We start from the raw sequence: 19509 nt of genomic DNA on the forward strand, positions 1-19509 counted from the left end.
ATCTTCTGAGGCTTGTAAACTGCCCCTGCAGGCACAGACCTTCTCCAGGTTGCTGCCCATGAGTTTGGGCACGTCCTGGGTCTACAGCACTCCCGTGAGCCAGGAGCCATCATGTCCGCATACTACTCCTTCTCCTACCCCCTGAGGCTGAGCGAGGATGACAAGAAAGGCATACAGTACCTGTACGGAGCTAAACCACAAGTCCTGCCCTCTCCACCGACCCCACCTCCACCTCCATCAAACCCAGAGACCAACGAGATCATCACTAATGTGAGTGGAGCTGAAGCAACATTTAAAGTACTAAACTTGGGTTAAAAAAAATGGTAATATGGCATAAAAATACCAGTTAATAGTGGGATGTTGATCAGCCTGCAAATCATCCACCCAAACTAGCAGTGGAGGGAGGCTTCGGCAGACTATGTTGGACGCAGGGTGTGGCAGAAGCAGATAAACAAAAAGCTAAAAGCAAGACAAGCGTTCAAATGCCATAGTGAAGTGGATAGCTACGTACTGCATGCTAATTAGTATTGGGAAGGAGTCGATCTTAGGAACGTTCTTAAAATCACAACGTAGTTGCTTGGCCCCGTGGGGTTGCTCTGTGCTCCTCAGGTGAACAGACAGGGAGACGTGCGATCCGCGAGTAAAGAGCAGGCACTTTATGGATAGTAACCATGGCAACGGCTTCTGTGCACTACACAGCTGTAGCCTATTTAACTTAAGTTAAACTTATAGGCTACATAACTTCAACTGATAGGCCTTCATCTAGTTTTGCAGGGTTGCTCTGCCATGCAAATTCCCTTCTGTTGATGTCCTGATAACTATTTAGTAAAAAGTAATTCTGGAAACTCAAAAACAGCGAGGATCAGTCTCTCATCCAATGGTCTGTGCCACGCATCATGTACAAAAAGTTCAAGACAATTCAACTTCAATAGCGGGCGGGCGTGTGCGTGAGGCGAGCACAACTGCGACAGTTTCACGGGAACCACTTCACCTCGCTCTAACAGGGACACTTGCTACTGAACATAGACTGTTTATGCTGCTCCCTGATAAAAAAGAAAAATGTTTCTGCTGATACCCGTTCAGAAAAATAAACAAGAAAACAGATTCATATATGTTAACCTGTTGCTCAGAAGGTCCCTGTTATGATGTTATGATTGTGGCTCTGGACTCTGATGGTAACTTGTTTTAGCAAGCTAGATAAAAGGTAATGCCCTGGCAGTGACAAATAGCTTTGGTTTTATATTTGATTTGAAAGAATAGAAAGTACCTTCTTTGTTTAAAGTGTTTACAAACCACATGTTATTGCACTTTTGAGTATATAGCAGTACATTTAAATTAAAAGTGAGCAATACACTACTTTAGAATTCATTATTCAATTTTGAGCATAACACTGCTATTAATCGCGATTAATCGCAGAAAATCACACGATTAATCGTGATAAAAACTTTTAATTGTTGCCCAGCACTAATACTCACTCGCTAAAGTAAGTTAGAGCCTTATCCTTAAGAGGCAGTGGTTTCTGTGGTTATAACACACTTAGAATAGTGAATATCTTTGAAACTACACCACATCATACATGAGTGTATTTCTGAACCACAGATGATTAATGAGGGTCAAAGACAAAAGACATCTTGTAGTGTCATAAGAGTTTCTCACAGGCGAGCACCAGGAAAATGTTCCACTTCAGATTATTTGCTCTTGTAAAATGTGTAACTGAGAGGTGTTTCATTGGACCTTAAGATGCACAAAACCCCTCTCTACTTTATTTTGGGATCCTTTCAGACAATAAAACAGCTCTTAACACTTTATCCCACTGCAATAAAAACCCCCCTTGTTATAAATGTTACGTTTGCACGTGAAAATGAAGAAGTGATCTGTCTTATTTCCAGCCTGATGCCTGCCAGACGGACTTTGATGCTGTGTCTATGATCCGTGGGGAGCTGTTCTTCTTTAAATCGGGCTACGTTTGGCGGATCAGGGACGGGCATCTGGAGAGCGGTTACCCAGCACTGGCGTCCCGTCACTGGAGGGGGATTCCCGACAACATCGATGCCGCCTTTGAAGACAAGTCAGGGAATATTTGGTTCTTTCAAGGTGGGCAGTGCAAGACGGTTGAGCTTCTGAAATGTGGTTTATGGTTTCATGTGAGCACAAGATCATCAAGTATCATGCACTTTTAGGCAAGTTTAAACAGGGTTAAAATGTTAATTAACACAGCTGTGAAGTTATTGCAATGAAGTATTTCTGTGAAAATTTCCATTATATGTGGTTAAAGTAGAACATGCAATTGTGCTTGTTCAAACCAAATTTGTACTGCAAAAAACAATACTGTGTTTGTCCTCTGTGAGGGCCTAAAACACTTCAACAGGGAACACCAGCTGTAGGGCTTAGGTTTTAACCTCTAACTTTTGGTTGGGTGCCTCCGCTGAGCTACACTGCGCTCTCACTATTTATTCTGAAATAAGACATAAAAAAATAACAAATGGGATGAAAACATAATTGTAACAATAGGGAAATGTTAATTTGATGTAGCAGCAATGGTGTTGTCGGGTCACTAAAGACCCTCTAATCGCCATGTTGGTTTCCAACAGCTTTGTTTGTTTGTTCCTGCACAAGGCGGATGTTGTAAATTTTTGTACCATTTTGATAGGGAACAGATAATTAACTTACATCTGGCTGGAGTTTCTATTTAAATATATGATTGTGTTTTGGCAGAAAAGAGTGAAACCAAATCCCCAAACATGATAAAAATGATAAAGTTCATCAACATCAAGAGTTAGGTGTGAGCAAATTAGCCTAAATGTTATAAGAAAAGGACTTGTTAATGTTATGAGCTAGCTAACTGCTGGATCTAGTCTGCTAATTATTGCTGCCATTTGATAACATGTTTGAAGAGCACGCTAGCTGGTCACAGCTAACGTTAACATGTCAATATAAACATCAGCTGTCTAGTTACCTAGCTAGGTTGCTAGGAGGAGTTTCTTAATGTTTAAATATGTCAACTTAAAAGTTTTTATTTCTGTAAATTGACTTACAACAACTTGTACAACAGCGTTGAGCTCTTCCACACTTGTCACCATTTTTTAGCTGCTATTTTTCAGCCATCTTGGAGCACCAGCCATCTGAATCACTGCCCTGATCTCTGAAAGTCTGTAACCAGGCTAGAAGCCTACTCGTCGGCATTTGAGTAAGCACAAGAGGAGAGAGAGACAGAGAAAGAGAAAGAGAGATAGCGCACATTGCACACAGGGTCCCAGATGGGCTCTGTGTCTGTCAGACGGTCTAAAGGGGGTAGCCTGCTACCATATCAGCAGAGCAATAACATTGAGTAATGCACAGCAGAGGGGCAGGTAGATTTTGTTAAAATATTATTACTTCATTCTCATCAGATAACGATTTATTTCTTGTAATATTACAACTTTTGTCTCAAAACATTATTCTGCAAATGTCAAAGAACACAGATATGTGGGAGAGATTGTTAATGTGCAGAAAGCTTTGAGCATGAGCAGAAATACTACTGAAATACAGGAGCTATTAAAGTCTAGGGGTTTCTAACTGAATTCTAATTAATTAAGCTAATTTATCATTGAGGTGAAAAGGTGCCACATGCACATTTAAAAAGACTTTACTACTTCAGGCATGCCAGTATATATGTAGTCTCAGCAGGGATTAAATAAAATGAGAAAAGTTGATATACAGGAGAAACATTTCTGACAGCAATACAGAATGCCTGAGAGAATTGTCCCCTGTCACCTGAATTTTGTGTGTCCTTTTATATAAAGAAAGACAAGGTGAAAACATCAAAGATTTCTTGGCTGGGCTAAGCCCCCATTGTTCCAAGAGCCTGGAAACAAATAGAACAAGACAGTATAGATTTCTGACTGAAAACATGACTGAATAGATCTTAATTTAAGTGACACAACAAGAAATATTAGAGTTAGCCTATATAACATTGTTTCTAAGCCGAAAGTCTCAGTTGTACAAAATGCATTTTGCATTAAATGGGCATGTAAAATAGCAGCAGTTGCACATAAAGAAATGAATGAGAAAGATAAGATTTAATTGGAGTCAAAAGGCATCCATTGTCCATCATCTCACTCGGCAGGCGAGAAATACTGGGTGTTCGATGCTGAGAGGCAGATCAGAGGGCCAGAGTCAATCAGGAGTTTGGGTCTGTCGGAGTCCGGGATCCAGGCGTCACTACGTTGGGGTCATGATTCCAACTACAACACCTACTTCTTCAAGTCAGGCAGCTACTGGAGGTTCAGCCCCAATGAGAACCGAGTTGAATCCGCCTACCCACGCAGCATGAAGGACTGGAGTGGCATCCCCGAGGTTGTGGACGCCGCTTTTAGGGACATCTACGGTACGGTCCAAAAACACTTAACAAGTGTTTTAAAAGTTAGTATGTTCGTTACAAAGGGTTTCCAGTTCACAATGATCAGTTGTAAAAATCAACATTTTTTTTCCTCCATCACTAGTGTTTAATGAAACATAGTTTTGACACAAATAACATTCCTTATTATTTTAGAGAGTCTTAAGAGTTGGACAGGAATTCACAATCTTGCAAACGTAAGAATGAATTCCCTAAATATTTGCAAGATCTTGCCGTTTCTTGAAATCCCTTGAATTTTTACACAAACGATTGGCCAAACTGGAGTAAAAATTTAACAAACAGCAGTTTTCAGCATTAAAACTGAGAAAAACTTTTTTCAAACCCAAATCATATACTTGTAACTATGGTCCAGAGAACTAGTCTTAAGTTCTTTAAATACAGTTAACTAGTTTAGTCCAGTGGTTCCCAAAGGGGTCATAAGATGATTAAGAGGAGAGGAAAGGAAAAAAAACTGTTTTCATTTTTGGACATTGCCGTTTGTGTATGAGTCACTCTAGCCTTATTGACAGGTCACCATGGTAACAACTTGTTGATCACAGATAATCCTGCCCTGAAGCATACTCTACGTTATGGTCTATTTTCCTCTAAATGGGACATAATTTACTAAATGAACATCATGCTGTATCAAAGAAAACATGAAACTAGTGACAGAGACCATAAACTCATTATTATGAAAGTGCTTACTGAGGTAATAAATCAGGTGAGAAGTAGGGTCATTTTACCATTATTTCTAATGGAACAAGACTTCTTTTTGCAAACAGTAGAGTCGCCCCCTGTTCGCATCGCTTCTCAGACCGGAAGTTTCCCGCTTGGTCCAGATGCTGGAAGCTGCTCTAGGCAGCAGGTCTCTGGACCAGCTGAATTTTCAGTTGTAGTACTTCTCTGTCATTCTCTTTTATTAATAAATTCGGTTAAAACAGTTTGTTTTAACTTAATTATTTGACCATTTCCACGACAATAAACCCATTTCAAGTATTTTAGAGTATGAATATTACTTTAAGTTCTTTAAAGTGATACTATTTTTTTTACAGCTAACTTGCAATGACTTGGCATGATTCTTGAGACTGATTATTTATAAACAGATTTCACTTTGTGTTTAATGTCTTTCAGGCTATGCTCACTTTATCCGAGGACGACAGTACTGGAAATTCGATCCTGTTGACATGAACTCTTTGGAGGGCTACCCTCGCTACATCGGCATGGATTTTTTTGGCTGTAGAAATGTGTGAGTCTTTTAACTGCAGAGAACCAGATTAAGAGATTGTTTTGACAATGAAGAGGAGTTTTTGGAACAGAGACGTTTGTATGTTCATCCTGCAGATCCAAGGGGATGAGATGACCTCCTTTAAATCTGTTTATGCTTTACTCCATTTATTGCTACTCAGATCAATTACACATTCTTCTCAGGAAAACTAAGGTATGTTTCCTCAGACTTGGCACCTCCTGTGCAGCTATACTCATATTTATTTTGCACATTTTGTCACTATATGGCTGAGATCTGGGCCCTGTATTAATGATGTGTGATGCTGATGTGAACTGCACAGTTCTCACTTCCTGTCTTTGAGCCTGAAATTGAGATTTTCGACTGATTTTGGTTCACAGACGGAACCAATATAGATTATCTTGCTCCATGTAGTGGATGTTTTTCATTCCAACTGTTTTGTTTTTTTCATCATGGATGGAACTGCTGATCCTCATGTGTTTGAAGAGTGACATCAAACTTAAAGCTGCAGAAGGCAGATTTGTGTATTAGCTGCTGTAGATGGTAGCGAGGGTTAACTTTAGTTTTAATACTGTAACTTTAAACCTGAAGTCATTCAACATGATGTTTGTAAACAAAATGTTTAGCTATACTTTGCTCTTTGCCAACCTGACTCACACTGACCACAAATCAATACAAACAAAAGTCTTTTTAGTTGCTCTTTTGTTACAGAGTCTTGGAAATCTGTCAGAAAACCTGCTTAAATATTTTGTTGTCACACAGTTTGACTAACCACGATGGACTTGTGCTCTCAACTTGAAGTATTTGGGGTTTGCGATGAATGAATCTAGCCACAAACAAAGGTAGCAATTGCAACCTCCACAAGTCTCTACAACAGGCTCCAACTACCTAATTAGGAAGCACACAATATTCATTTTGCTGTGTTACTTTCAGACACTTTTGAGTCTGCCAATAAAAAGCAACGGGGGCAGGATTTTAACTGTTGTACGGGGAAAAAACAGCTATCTAGTCTGCCTAAACATCTAAACATGTTCTTTTCCATCATCTGTATGTTACAAAGGAGCTTTAGAGACAAGGAAGCAGAATGCAGAAGTTAACCAGTAGAAGCTTTTGTCACAGTGGTTCACATTAATAAAGAAATAGATGTGGTTTGGGTCTGCAGGTCCTGGTGAAGGAGGTGGGGAGGGGGGCATTACTCCTGCCTAGAAGGAGGACCTTTATCTACTTTCTTCTAAACATAAAGTTGCACTGGATAATGTTTTCACTCTAAGTAAAGGAATTAGTGATTGATGATGACATAATTAGTGATTTCCGAATTTAAGAGAAGGTTTTGTATTTATTTTTCATATTTGGACAAACTGAGCAAATGTAGTAGATTTCAAGTAGTAGAGATCGGATGCTTCTCTCTGCTGTTGTGATTTAGGCCGATAACATGTCTGACTTTTTACATTACATTTTTACTCAAGTAACTAGATGTTATTTTACCTAATTTTTTTCCTTGAAAGAATTCGTGCATTTCACACAATATTGAGCCTTAGTAAAAAAGAAATACAGAAAAGGTGATAATATCACTATATGTCGTGTTTTGATGTCGCTCTTCTAACACGATGGTGTGAGGCTCTTAGTTGTTGGTAATCACTCAACAGTCTGCAGGCCTCTGTGGCAGCAAAAAACTCCAGGGCGCCATCTAGAGTTCAACACTGTCACCCTTCAGGAGAAGTGTGATATTTCCTCAGAGAATGTGCTCATGTTTCATGATGAAGTCATTGCTTACTATAACACAACACAGTGCTCTATTCAGGTTGGTCAGTGAGACACATTCAGGGACAGCAGCTGCTGCATGGATCAGCGGTTCTCCAACTGGTCAGTTTTTCACTCCCCAAAAACAAACTACTGGCTTTAACTATTTTTGCTTCTCAGGCTGTTTTGCTAAATTACTAGACACTGCTTGTCTTTCACAAGAATTTAACACAACAGACTTCTGGATGGATGGCAGTGGTGGAAAGTAACATTTACCAGAACTCAAGTACGATTTGAGGTACTTGTACTTCAGTATTTACATTTTCTACTACTTTATACTTATACTCGAGTACATTCCAGAGACAAATATTTGTATTTACTTCATTACATTTATCATCTATAGTTATAGTTAGTTTTAAGACTAAAATTCTTCATTTAAAACTTTAATGTCTCCTTGCTGTGATCAGCTTCTCCATTGCCTTTATGCATTGCATTGTGGGAGAACAATGTCTAACAACAGCACATTTACAATTTGTAGTATTTAGTATGTATTCTATCTGTTTTTAGTGTAAACAAACTACAGACTCAAAACCTGCTTAGAAGTAGTATGTAGTCTGGATTCGGAACATAGTGTGAACCAGTGGTTTCCAACATTTTTAGCTCGTGACCTCTGATTAAAAAAAGCCTCTTGTTGTAATTCAGATGTCTAAGAGTTAAATGTCTCACACAAAGTCCTTACGTAAAACTAATATAAGTGCGTGTTCTCTTCTATTCTCATGAAACCTCTGATTTATGTTGTGACCTTTTGGAAGGCCTGAACCATAGGTTGGGAACCACTGCAAAAAATAATACTAGCTCCACCTGGAGCAGCTACAACAGCAAAATGCTTATGTAGGATTTTGAATTCAGGACTTTTACTTCTAATGAAGCATTTTTACAGTATTGTATTGGTAATTTTACTTAAATGATCTGAATACGTCTTCCACCACTACTGGATAGTGAAAGAATCTCCCTGACCCGAAAAAACTCACATGACACCTCTTTGTGGATCAGGACACCAGGTTGAGAACCGCTGTGTCCCTGGTTGCAGCACTTGAAATGTGAAGGCTCAGTTGAACTGTCGTGTTCTTCAGATGTTCGTTTTTCAGTGCAGGACACTGGCGAGTCATTACAGTTTTCATCATTCAGACTTTGTTGTTTCTCATTTCAAGTGTTAATCAGTGAACTCTGACTGCTTTGAAAAAATATTTATACACAAACAACGTAGTAAAAGTTTGTTGTACATACGTCTTTGATTATAATTTTTTTTTTACTCATATGTACGTATACCCTGTACATTGAAATGTATGAAATGCGTATTGTGAACTTTCTAATAAAACCATAACCTTTTTACCAAACTCTGCTACCTCCGGAGAAATGAAATCTAAGGAAACTAGACTAAGACTAGTCATATTCTCACATGTTTTTTGTTGTTGTGCATGGTGAAATACATTTTTTATCCAAATGTCACTTTGATGATCAGCGTCAATCTTTGTGCTAAATGTAAGAAAATACGTATGTATGTACAAAAAAAAACTACCCAAAAAACAATTTTACTGAAAGACAAATAACCTCACTTTCCAGCCAAATCTGATTTACTTAACATTACTAATTAATGTCAATAATTAAAGTAATTAAACACAGTAATTTTTTTTGTGTATTAGACTTAGAAATAAAATTGTTGTGGTACTGTTTAGCAAGATGTTTTTACTGTTAAAATGCAATTTTAACCCCAAATCTTTGATAGACGGAATCTTCAATGATATAAGTGTGTATATATCTTTCAAAAAAGTTTTTAAAAATGTATATATATACATTAATTATATAAATATAAGGTTTACTCAGTTTGTGGGACGGATGGTGTTAATAGATAAGTGGTGCAGTGAGGGGGTGGGGCCTGTGCTGTTCATTCAGTGAGTAAATCATGGTTGACAGTGAGGCAGCAGCAATAGCGATGGCTCACAGCTTCACACAGGAGTATTTTCAGATCCCCGTGGTGACCCGAGCATACACGACCGCCTGTGTCCTCACCACCGCTGCCGTGGTAAGAAACAACAACCCTAACAATAAAGAGCACAACAGTTTTTAAAATCTGAAGCTTTGATGATACAGGAAACAGTTATTTAAACATAGTATGAAAACAATTCTAACTTTCTAACTTTGTTCTCTTAAAATTCACAGTCGAGCAGCTTATTTTAAGAAAGAATATACATATATGTATATTCTTTCTTAAATATCATAATAAGCTGATATATATATATATATATATATATATATATATATATATATATATTCAAAATTTTCGAATTTTCGAAACTTTTGAAAGTGTTAAGAGTTGGTAGAGTTAGTTGTAGCATTGATACAGTTGAAATGTTGGTTGACATGTGGCAGGTAAAAGTAGTTTAAGTGTTAGTTGAAGCTTAAAAAGTAGCTGAACTGTCGGTTGAAGAGATGAAAGCAGTTGAAGAGAAAGTGCTGAAAACAGTTGAACTGTTAGCTGAAGTGTTGCCACTGAGTTCAAAACTAATTTAAAGCGTATGGGATGAAAGCAGTTTAAAATCTCAGTTGAAGTGAAGCACTTTGGGTAGTTATGGTAAGTGCACGTCCAATTGATATGCAAGCATGGACATCAGTTGAAATGTACACTGAAGTGACAAGTAAAAGTAGTTGAACTGTAAGTTAAAGAGTAAAAGATAACATCAGCTAAAATGTACAGATTAAGCTTAAGGTCTGAACACACACTTTAGCTGTTAGTTTAAGTATAGGCATGATCACTGAACTCATATAAAGAGTGTGAGATGAAAGAAGTTAAACTGTCTTTTTTTTTAAAACAGAAATTTTAGTTAACATAGAAGCATTGAAGATAGCGGTAGTCTGTGTACTTAAATTTGCAAACACTGGCAGCAGTTGTAATGTCTGACGTGTAATGGTGTGAGATTTCTGTTGTAGAGTAAACTATGAAAGTTGTTGAAGAGTAAAAGATGAAGGCAGTTGATATGTCAGGTTAAAACTGAAAGTGAACTCTGAAAGTAAACTGTCAGTTTAAGAGTAGCAAATGCAAAAAGCAGAATATTTAGTTGAGATAAAAGCAATGACAGCAGTTGAAATGTTTATTATGTGTCTCACCAAATGGATACACATTATATCTGGCAATGCAACACTTTACTTTAGGTCCCCCTATTTAGCATTTTTAAGCAGTACTATAAACATTTAACAAATGTGTTATCAATGCAATAAATTAAATATCCCAAAAAACTCATTACTGTCTATATGTCTTTATATCTAACTTGCTAATTATTCTCAAGCTGTGTGTTATGTTTTAGCAACTTGAAGTCATCACCCCCTTTCAGCTCTACTTTAATCCATACCTCATCATCACAAGATACCAGGTAACATTTATCAACTCTTTAATAGATTTAAAACATGGCCATTGGTGAGTCATCATAATTACACTGTTTATCTCTTACTCTCAGATATGGCGCCTGATTACCAGCTTCCTCTTCTTTGGTTCTCTTGGATTCAGTTTCGTGTTCAACATCATCTTTCTGTATCTTTTATCACAGTGTTTCCTCGGGTAAAAACAGAATATTTCAGTTCATCCATAAAACACTACTAAAAATTGTAACAGCAGCATAATAAGCATTATCACTGGGGGAAACAGTCCTTAACTAAAGTAAGTTATCGATACTGTCGGATGCTGGAGGAAGGCTGTTTCCGGGGAAGAACGGCTGATTTTGTTTTCATGTTCCTGTTTGGAGGAATCATGATGACTGTATCCTTTTAGATACCTAGCAAAAGAACAAAGTGTAAAGTTTTACTACAGTGATGCTTAAACTACCGCTGTTATGACATACTTAATTCCTTAAAAGGTCAGTTTACACAAATGACAACAAAACGTCTTCTCACTTAGATCACATTTTAAACCAAATGCAATTTAGTATTTTAAAGTTATTGAAAAGACGAAAGATAGCCTGTATGTGAAGATGAATGACAGCATGAACAATAGGGTGGTAAAGAAAGAAAAACAGATGGAAATGCCCATTGCTACTTCATGAAGACTGAAAACTTCAAAGATCGATTATCAAAACAGTTGCAATGATTATTTTTCAGCCTGTTGACTTAGTGATTAGCTGACTAATTGTTTCAGTTCTACTCTAGTCCACAGTGAGGTCTGTGGATTATTCAGAATATTCCAGACATTATTTGTAATTTGTAAATGTAATTTTTCAGTAAACCTTCTATCTATCTAAGGGCAATAAAATAATTGCCGCTATATAAATTGAACTTAAATTAATTGCATTGTGGCAGAGATGGAAATCTCAGATACAAAGCCAAATAATCAAAACCAAGTGGCAATACAAAAAAGGTAATCTGTGCCCATCCCAGAGGGGTGACAGAAATCTAAGAAAAGCTATCTCAAAATTTGAACAAATAACTACACTATATTGCCAAAGGTTTTGGGACACCCCTCCAAATCATGTGTTTCAGTCACTTCAGTGCCCACAGGTCTATAAAATCAAGCACCTAGTCATGCAGACTGCTTCTACAAACATTTGTGAAAGAATGGGTCGCTCTCAGGAACTCAGTGAATTAAAGCGTGGTACTGTGAGAGGTTGCCATCTGTGCAATGAGTCCATTCTTGAAATTTCCTCACTACTAAATATTCCACAGTCAACTGTTAGTGTTATTATAACAAAGTGGAAGAGATTGGGAACAACAGAAACTCAGCCACAAAGTGGTAGGCCACATAAAATCACAGAGCGGGGTCAACACCTGCTGAGGCCAGAAGTGGGCAACCTTCTGCAGAGTCAATATCTACAGGCCTCTAAACGTAAGAACAATGCACAGAGAGCTTCAGGGAATGGGTTTCCATGGCCAAGCAGCTGCATCCAAGCCTTACATCACTAAGTGCAATGCAAAGCATCGTGTCCAGTGGTGTAAAGCACGCCGCCACTGGACTCTAGAGCAGTGGAGACGTGTTCTCTGGAGTGATAAATCACTCTTCTCTGTCTGGCAATCTGATGGACGAGTCTGGGTTTGGCGGTTGCCAGGAGAACGGTACTTGCCTGACTGCATTGCCAAGGTTAAAGTTTAATGGAGGGGGGATTGTGGTGTGGGGTTGTTTTTCAGGAGTTGGACTTGACCCCTTAGTTCCAGTGAAAGGAACTGTTAATGCTTCAGCATACCAAGAGATTTTGGACAATTTCATGGGATGTCATTAACCTTCATGTGCATGTAAAGGCCCAACACTTTTGGCAATATAGTGGCTGTGCATGGTTAGACACAACAAGAGTAAATGGATTAAATATGTTTTTTTATAAATTGGGTGAACTGACCCAAATAGGTTTTAGTCCCTTAAGAGTTGGCAGTTTTCAGGTCAGTTTGATTTATTAGTATTACAGGTGCTGGTCATATAATTAGAATATCATCAAAAAGTTGATTTATTTCAGTAATTCCATTCAAAAGTGAAACTTGGATATTATATTCATTCATTACACACAGACTGATATATTTCAAATGTTTTTTTCATTTAATTGTGATGATTAAAACTGACAACTAATGAAAACCCCAAATTCAGTATCTGCAAAAATTTGAATATTACTTAAGACCAATACAAAAAAGGATTTTTAGAAATGTTGGCCAACTGAAAAGTATGAACATGAAAAGTATGAGCATGTACAGCACTCAATACTTAGTTGGGTCTCCTTTTGCCTGAATTGAAAATGAAACCCATGTCTTGCATACGTCTGTGTGTGGTGGTTCTTAAAGCACTGACTCCAGCTGCAGTCCACTCTTTGTGAATCTCCCCCACATTTTTTAATGGGTTTTGTTTCACAATCCTCTCCAGGGTGCGGTTATCCCTATTGCTTGTACACTTTTTTCTACCACATCTTTTCCTTCCCTTCGCCTCTCTATTAATGTGCTTGGACAAGAGCTCTGTGAACAGCCAGCCTCTTTAGCAATGACCTTTTGTGTCTTGCCCTCCTTGTGCAAGGTGTCAATGGTCGTCTTTTGGACAGCTGTCAAGTCAGCAGTCTCCCCATGATTGTGTAGCCTACAGAACTAGACTGAGAGACCATTTAAAGGCCTTTGCAGGTGTTTTGAGTTAATTAGCTGATTAGAGTGTGGCACCAGGTGTCTTCAATATTGAACCTTTTCACAATATTCTAATTTTCTGAGATACTGATTTTGGGGTTTTCATTAGTTGTCAGTTATAATCATCAAAATTAAAAGGAATGAACACTTGAAATATATCAGTCTGTGTGGAATGAATGTATACATTATACAAGTTTCACTTTTTGAATGGAATTACTGAAATAAATCAACTTTTTGATGATATTCTAATTATATGACCAGCACCTGTATGTGTGTTCTCTTGTATGCTGAAGGGTAGTTGTTTCAGTAAGACACCTAAATAAGGATGGTAGCTAAAAGCTACTGTACATGCAGCCGGTTTTTCTTTGATGATGCTCAGCAGTTTGTAGCCAGAAGCACCCACATTCCAGGTTAATGATACAGTCGTGAGTATGTTTAGCACAGACTTCCTTCTGGGCTGTTGTAAAACAGTCAATGTGCAGCTTCATGGGATTTCATGGGCTGTTTTAAATGGAGGTCTATGAGGATGAATTCTGCTGTATTATCAGGATAGTACAGTGTCGAGTGTGTTATCAGAACAGTAACATGCTTAGCTTAGCATTCGGTAATAACACCAGCTGTGACAAGATGTCTGCCGATATTGGAGAGAAATTTGTCTTATATAAATATTTCAGTTAGTTTTAGGACTTAGATCAAACAAATCCTCATATCATCAAGTACTGAGTGATTAATGTCCAGTACTTTACAAATTGATTTTTTTTTTTCTGAATATAATGGACAACATATAGTTTAGTTTATAAACAATAAATATTTGTTTTTAAAAGTCATGGCCCGTCAAAATTATGAGTCAACATTATCAGCAGTTGGTAAAAATGTACTTTTCTACTCAAAATGATGATCATACCTCAATAAACATATCATACCTTTGACGTAATTTGTCATAATTTTGCCTTAGTAAGTCAAAGACCTTAACAAGTCTCAAGTCAATATTGAAGTCCAACTTTAAGACAAAATGTTTGAAAATATTCTTAAGTCAGTTATGAGATAAGTCAAATTTAGTTCTTCAGTAAAATGATGTAATAGTAAGTCAGTATTTCTTCATTTTTATTTCCATTATCATCCATTAAGTCCATTATTTACTTACATTATCATCTCATAATTTTGATTGAGCAAGTAACATTTTGACTTATCTCATAATACTGACTTACTAACTAACTTACTATCATGATTATGGCTCATAATATTGACTGAACATTATTTCCCATTTTTTTATCAACTCCAAGTTTTAATAAATTGTTTTCCCCTTCCCGGCAAAATTAAGAGATAACAGACAAGATATATTATTTGCCGTTAATTTTGACCCGAGGTATTTCTATAAAGATAATATATAGCTTGCTGCCACTCCACCAACTCAGGTTTGACTTGAGAAGCTTTAATCTCCATTCAAAACAGACAGTCTCAGCTGTTGTTTTTAACCTGAAGGCCTGCAGCTGTTCGGTCTGTTTGCCAACGTCTTCTTCCTGGGTCAAGCCTTCATCATCATGCTGGTGTATGTTTGGAGTAGAAGACATCCGCTCATACGCATGAACTTCTTTGGGCTCCTGAACTTCCAGGCACCATTTCTCCCCTGGGTGCTCATGGGATTTTCGCTGCTGCTCGGAAACTCCATCGTGGTCGACCTGCTAGGTAAAAAACAAACATTTCACCAAAAAACCAACAACATCTGATATAGCCAGACCTATAGCTACACGGGCCAAAATTGTATTATCAGACACTTAGAAGTTCAAAATGGATCCTTATTCCAATTTAAAGTATCAGAAAGATAGATGGCAGACCATGACACTTACCTTTTACTCACTTGTGACACTGTTCGGCCATTCAGAAAGGATAAGACTGGTATCATTTTATGTTTTCCGTGAAAAGATCACAACCAAAAATGTGTTTGTCCGTCTCTCAATACTTTCTGGATTCCTGTCGGTGGCCCTCTGCTCCAAGCTTATTAGTTCCTACTGAAGGCGTAAGTCTTTAAAAGCAGCTCACAAATATATAGTTTCAGTTTAAAAAAAAAAAGATTTGAGTAATTTCCTAACACAGCTGGTCACTGTAGTTTTTAACAAACAAAGAGATGGGAAAAGTGCATCTGTTGGGGACTATTTTCAGTGGTTGAGTCACATAAACTACAGTGTGTGTGTGTGTGTTTGTGGTAATGAAGGAAAATGTCCCCCAGTGCTCCCTTTTAATAGTTTTTGGACAGCAATGTAGCTCTATGGTCCACAGGAAGAAGATCAGGCATTGATACACACACAGTGCTTGTTAGTAGATACATTCATTTCTGGTTTGACACTGCACATTTGTTGATGAGAAAAAAATAGAATGTCACCAGACATTCTCTTTAATCATGAACCACATGTTATAATGATGTAGATGCACAGAAATTATCTTGTAAAGTCATCCAGCTGTTACTTCCCTCCTCAGGTATCAGTGTCGGACACATGTATTATTTCCTGGAAGACGTGTTTCCAAACCAGCCGGGAGGAAGAAAGCTGCTGATGACACCAGAACTTCTGTAAGAACCAGAATTTATCTTTACTAGAGTCTAACACAAGCTTTAGCTTTTAGTCATTTAGAGAGAGACGACTGGCAGATGTACTGAACCTCAATACTTTCCCAGAACTGAGAGACTGAGTGTGAAAAACTAGACTGTACTGATTTGTCATCAAATGCCTCGGATACATAGTCGTGTTTCTTTAATCTCTTAAAATAGGAACTGTGTTTCAGACATCTCCAGATTTAAATACATTTAGTTCAAATTGTATGTAAACTTTACACTTTACATTATTGCTATTGCTATTATTTTCTGTATTAAGACATTAAATACTTCTGGTTTGGAGTTAAAATCATCTCCATATTCTGCAAATGAATCAATAAAAGTATTGTATTGCGACCCATTGTCGGTTAAAAGGTGAGGATGCCAACCACGAACCATTTCATCTCGATTCCTGTTACCTCTCCATTAACGCTATCTAATAAAAAGGCATAAAACGCTTTAAAAGTTTAGGTTGAAATGTGCATACAATATACAAAAGAAAACACATTCGCTAATGTACAATGCACATGCCACAAAATCTAGACACCAATGCTAATGGTAAAACATTAGACTATAGCAGTAAGTAACAATAATTAACAGGAGCAGTCTGTTGTAAGGTGAATAAGAGCATTCTTAAATTAACCTAGATACTGCAAAGATGTCAAGAAAGTTGGTAGATTGTTCCAGTCTCTAGGAGCCTAAACCCTAAATGCCTTTTTTCCCATTTCAAGTGTAGCTTTTGGAACATGATAAAAAAAAGATTGTTATTGCTTCTAAGAGAATAAATATGATTAGCATTATGCAGAATGAAAACCTCTTGTAAATAAATAGGATATTTAAAATTAAGTTATTTGAAAAGAAACTGGTACCAGTTGTTTGTCTTTTTACAGAGAATATTCTGTTCCAGGGGGATGGAAAAGAGGGTTTTTGTAAATGTTCAAAATGAGCAAATGGATCACAAGTATGGCATTGGTTTTGATTTCTGAAATGTCAAAATAAAGGCAAGAGGAAATAGTCTCAATTTTGCAATCTGCAGCTATTGCAAAGTTGGTGAAAATGACCTCTGTACATGGCCAAAAGTTGGTTCAATCGGAGCATATCCTGATGAAGTTCTGTTTTTGGCTGTAAATACAGCACCCAGATATATTATTATAAAGAAAATTACTGTCTAGGAAATGCAAATCATGATGTGGCCCTGTTCTCTCCTTACAGGCGGGCCATGTTTGACCGGCCAGAAGACCCAGACTACCTTCCCCTACAAGAAGAGCAGGGTGGAGATCTGCAGCAATATGAGGAGCCGCACAACTAATTGCTCTAAGATTCCAGAAATCAGGAGAAACCAGCTGTCAGAAACACAGACAGGCAGTCAGGATATGATTTGTGGAGCCATGAGTCCTTTCACAGTTAAGATAGACTTAAAGTCAGCATCATGAAAGTGTTTTTTTTTGCCCAAACATTTTGGAGTTCACATTCACACTAAGCATGTTTAGTTTAACTACTAGTTGTTCATTTGTAATAGTAGCACAGAGATGGCTGAAAAAAGTCTCAGTTCTCGACTAAGTTCTCGACTAAGTAGACTGAGCTCCAGTTTCTTTAGGACAGAACAAGAAATGAGAAATAACCCAAAATTCAAAGGATTATGGGCAGAATGAAGACAGACGCTTGCTGTTCTTGGAAAGCGGCGCAGCCCTGTGGAGTATTTGACCACCACTCAGAGCAGTGTTTTTATGAGTGGGTCCCTGTTTTGTTGGTATTACGCACAAGCACGCGAGCGACATGACACAGTGCGCCAACAAAGGAAGTGAAGAAGAACACCGCCAGCAAGTAAAGGCAGATGTAAACAGTACTGGATTTAAAAAACACCTCTGCAAATGTTTTATGATGAAGAAAAAGTACTTAGCACATTTGTTAGACCTTGTTAGAACACACAATGAGCTCTGGTCAGTAACGCTGACTGTAAACAGAAACTTTGTTTCAACAGGGCACCTTTAAAAGTCCACTTACTAGAATTTTTTTTTAAACTTTCAACCGTATCTCATGGTCTTCATCCAGGCTGAACACATGACCTAATGTTCGCTATATAATAACAGGTGATCGTATAAGAAGGTAAATTGTAACCCCTACTTCTGAAGACTGTGAAACACATGGGATAAAAAGCCACTAAGCGAACATTTGAGTGGAGGTTTTTCTGTCACATGTTCTGTTTTAGGTCAGAAATGATGTTAAAGACCACAAGCAAGTTTATAAAAGTTGCAAGAACTGGAACCAAATTTGCATTGATGCCCCAAAACGTGATAAGAATCCCAAACCTGCCGAGAAGACAGACACTGATTCACTTGACTCTCAGCAAACATACACAAATCCCAAGAAAACACACTTCAACTGTGTAAAATAAGTAGGAACAGTTACAGAGTGCCATTTAGTTTTATACTTTGACATCTAATTTCTGATGCCAGCTTGGCTTTTCTAGTGTAATTGTAACCCGATATGCAAATGTGGTATTTGTACGTTGCTTAGGAAGAGCTGAAAGGAGCAGGACTAACCAATAACTCCCTTCCATGCTGTTGTGTCACTGATGCTGGTTCACAGAACTGCCAACGGCCTAAAATCCCGTCAGCGCCGTCTGCACACTCTGCACTTTCACTCGCTGCCTTTGTGGGTCATACACTGGGGACAAAATGGAAATTGCTTAGCACAACAACACGCAAACACGTCTCTGTGGGACCCCAACAACAAAACACATACTTTAAAACTCATCTCTTATAAACACAGCACTGCTGAGAAATATTAGTCACAACTGGGGCTACACTAATGTGGCTTTGAAGGGAAATGTCAAGAAACCAATTCTGTTTTCAGAGAGTTAGATTTTTCTTGTCAGGGTGGAAAAGTGACTACAGGAATATTTATAGTAGGATTATTATGCTACTAAATATGAGAAAATTTTGAGCTATAAATTAGCTTTTACATGAAGAATGAATTCACAAAAACGTAAAACTAGGTCTGAATGATTCAAGGCAAATATCTAATACCAATATTTATTTTCTATAGAATAAATTATTAAAGCCATTTAATATTTAAAGTGAACAAGATTGTACCAAGCAAAATTAAACTGAAGGTGCTCGTTTTCTTAAACTTGTCAGGGAAGTCAACTCAAGTAAACTTGGCGAATGACCGATTTAACTCACATTATTAAGAAATTACATTGCATATTTGGCAAGTCTATTCTGTCTGATATTTTACGCTTGACAACTACAGAGCTTCCGGTCTGAAACTAATGCGAGTGATTTAGATTTATGTAAACACAAGACTACACATCTATAGCCATGCCAGCTGTGCCTTTTAGCTTACATTAACACTGGCATGCTAACATGTTTTTGCTAAGCAGGTGTAATGTTCACCATCTTAATTTAGCATACTAACATTTGCTAA

At 37.6% G+C, this 19509-nt stretch overlaps 2 protein-coding genes across 2 annotated transcripts in view; both read left to right on the top strand.

The window, feature by feature from the left end:
- Window positions 1-8755, top strand: part of LOC119892399 (stromelysin-3-like) — a 31607-nt gene extending 22852 nt beyond the window's left edge. The window contains exons 5-8 of the mRNA XM_038704612.1: window positions 32-270; window positions 1890-2094; window positions 4106-4366; window positions 5507-8755. Coding sequence (XP_038560540.1) covers window positions 32-270; window positions 1890-2094; window positions 4106-4366; window positions 5507-5625 — 824 coding nt within the window. The 3' untranslated portion in view covers window positions 5626-8755. The remainder of the gene's footprint in view (window positions 1-31; window positions 271-1889; window positions 2095-4105; window positions 4367-5506) is intronic.
- Window positions 8756-9343: 588 nt separating this feature from the next.
- On the top strand, window positions 9344-17636 carry LOC119892142 (derlin-2-like). The gene is made up of 7 exons (XM_038704254.1): window positions 9344-9441; window positions 10721-10786; window positions 10871-10944; window positions 11076-11169; window positions 14984-15179; window positions 15969-16059; window positions 17293-17636. The coding sequence occupies exons 1-7, from the start codon at window positions 9352-9354 to the stop codon at window positions 17387-17389; spliced, it is 708 nt and encodes a 235-aa protein (XP_038560182.1). The 5' UTR covers window positions 9344-9351; the 3' UTR covers window positions 17390-17636.
- Window positions 17637-19509: the final 1873 nt, after the last annotated feature.

The sequence above is a fragment of the Micropterus salmoides genome, unplaced genomic scaffold, assembly GCF_014851395.1.
Source record: "Micropterus salmoides isolate LMB-PRFRI ecotype aquatic unplaced genomic scaffold, ASM1485139v1 Ms_hic_scaffold_7, whole genome shotgun sequence".
Taxonomy (NCBI): Eukaryota; Metazoa; Chordata; class Actinopteri; order Centrarchiformes; family Centrarchidae; genus Micropterus; species Micropterus salmoides.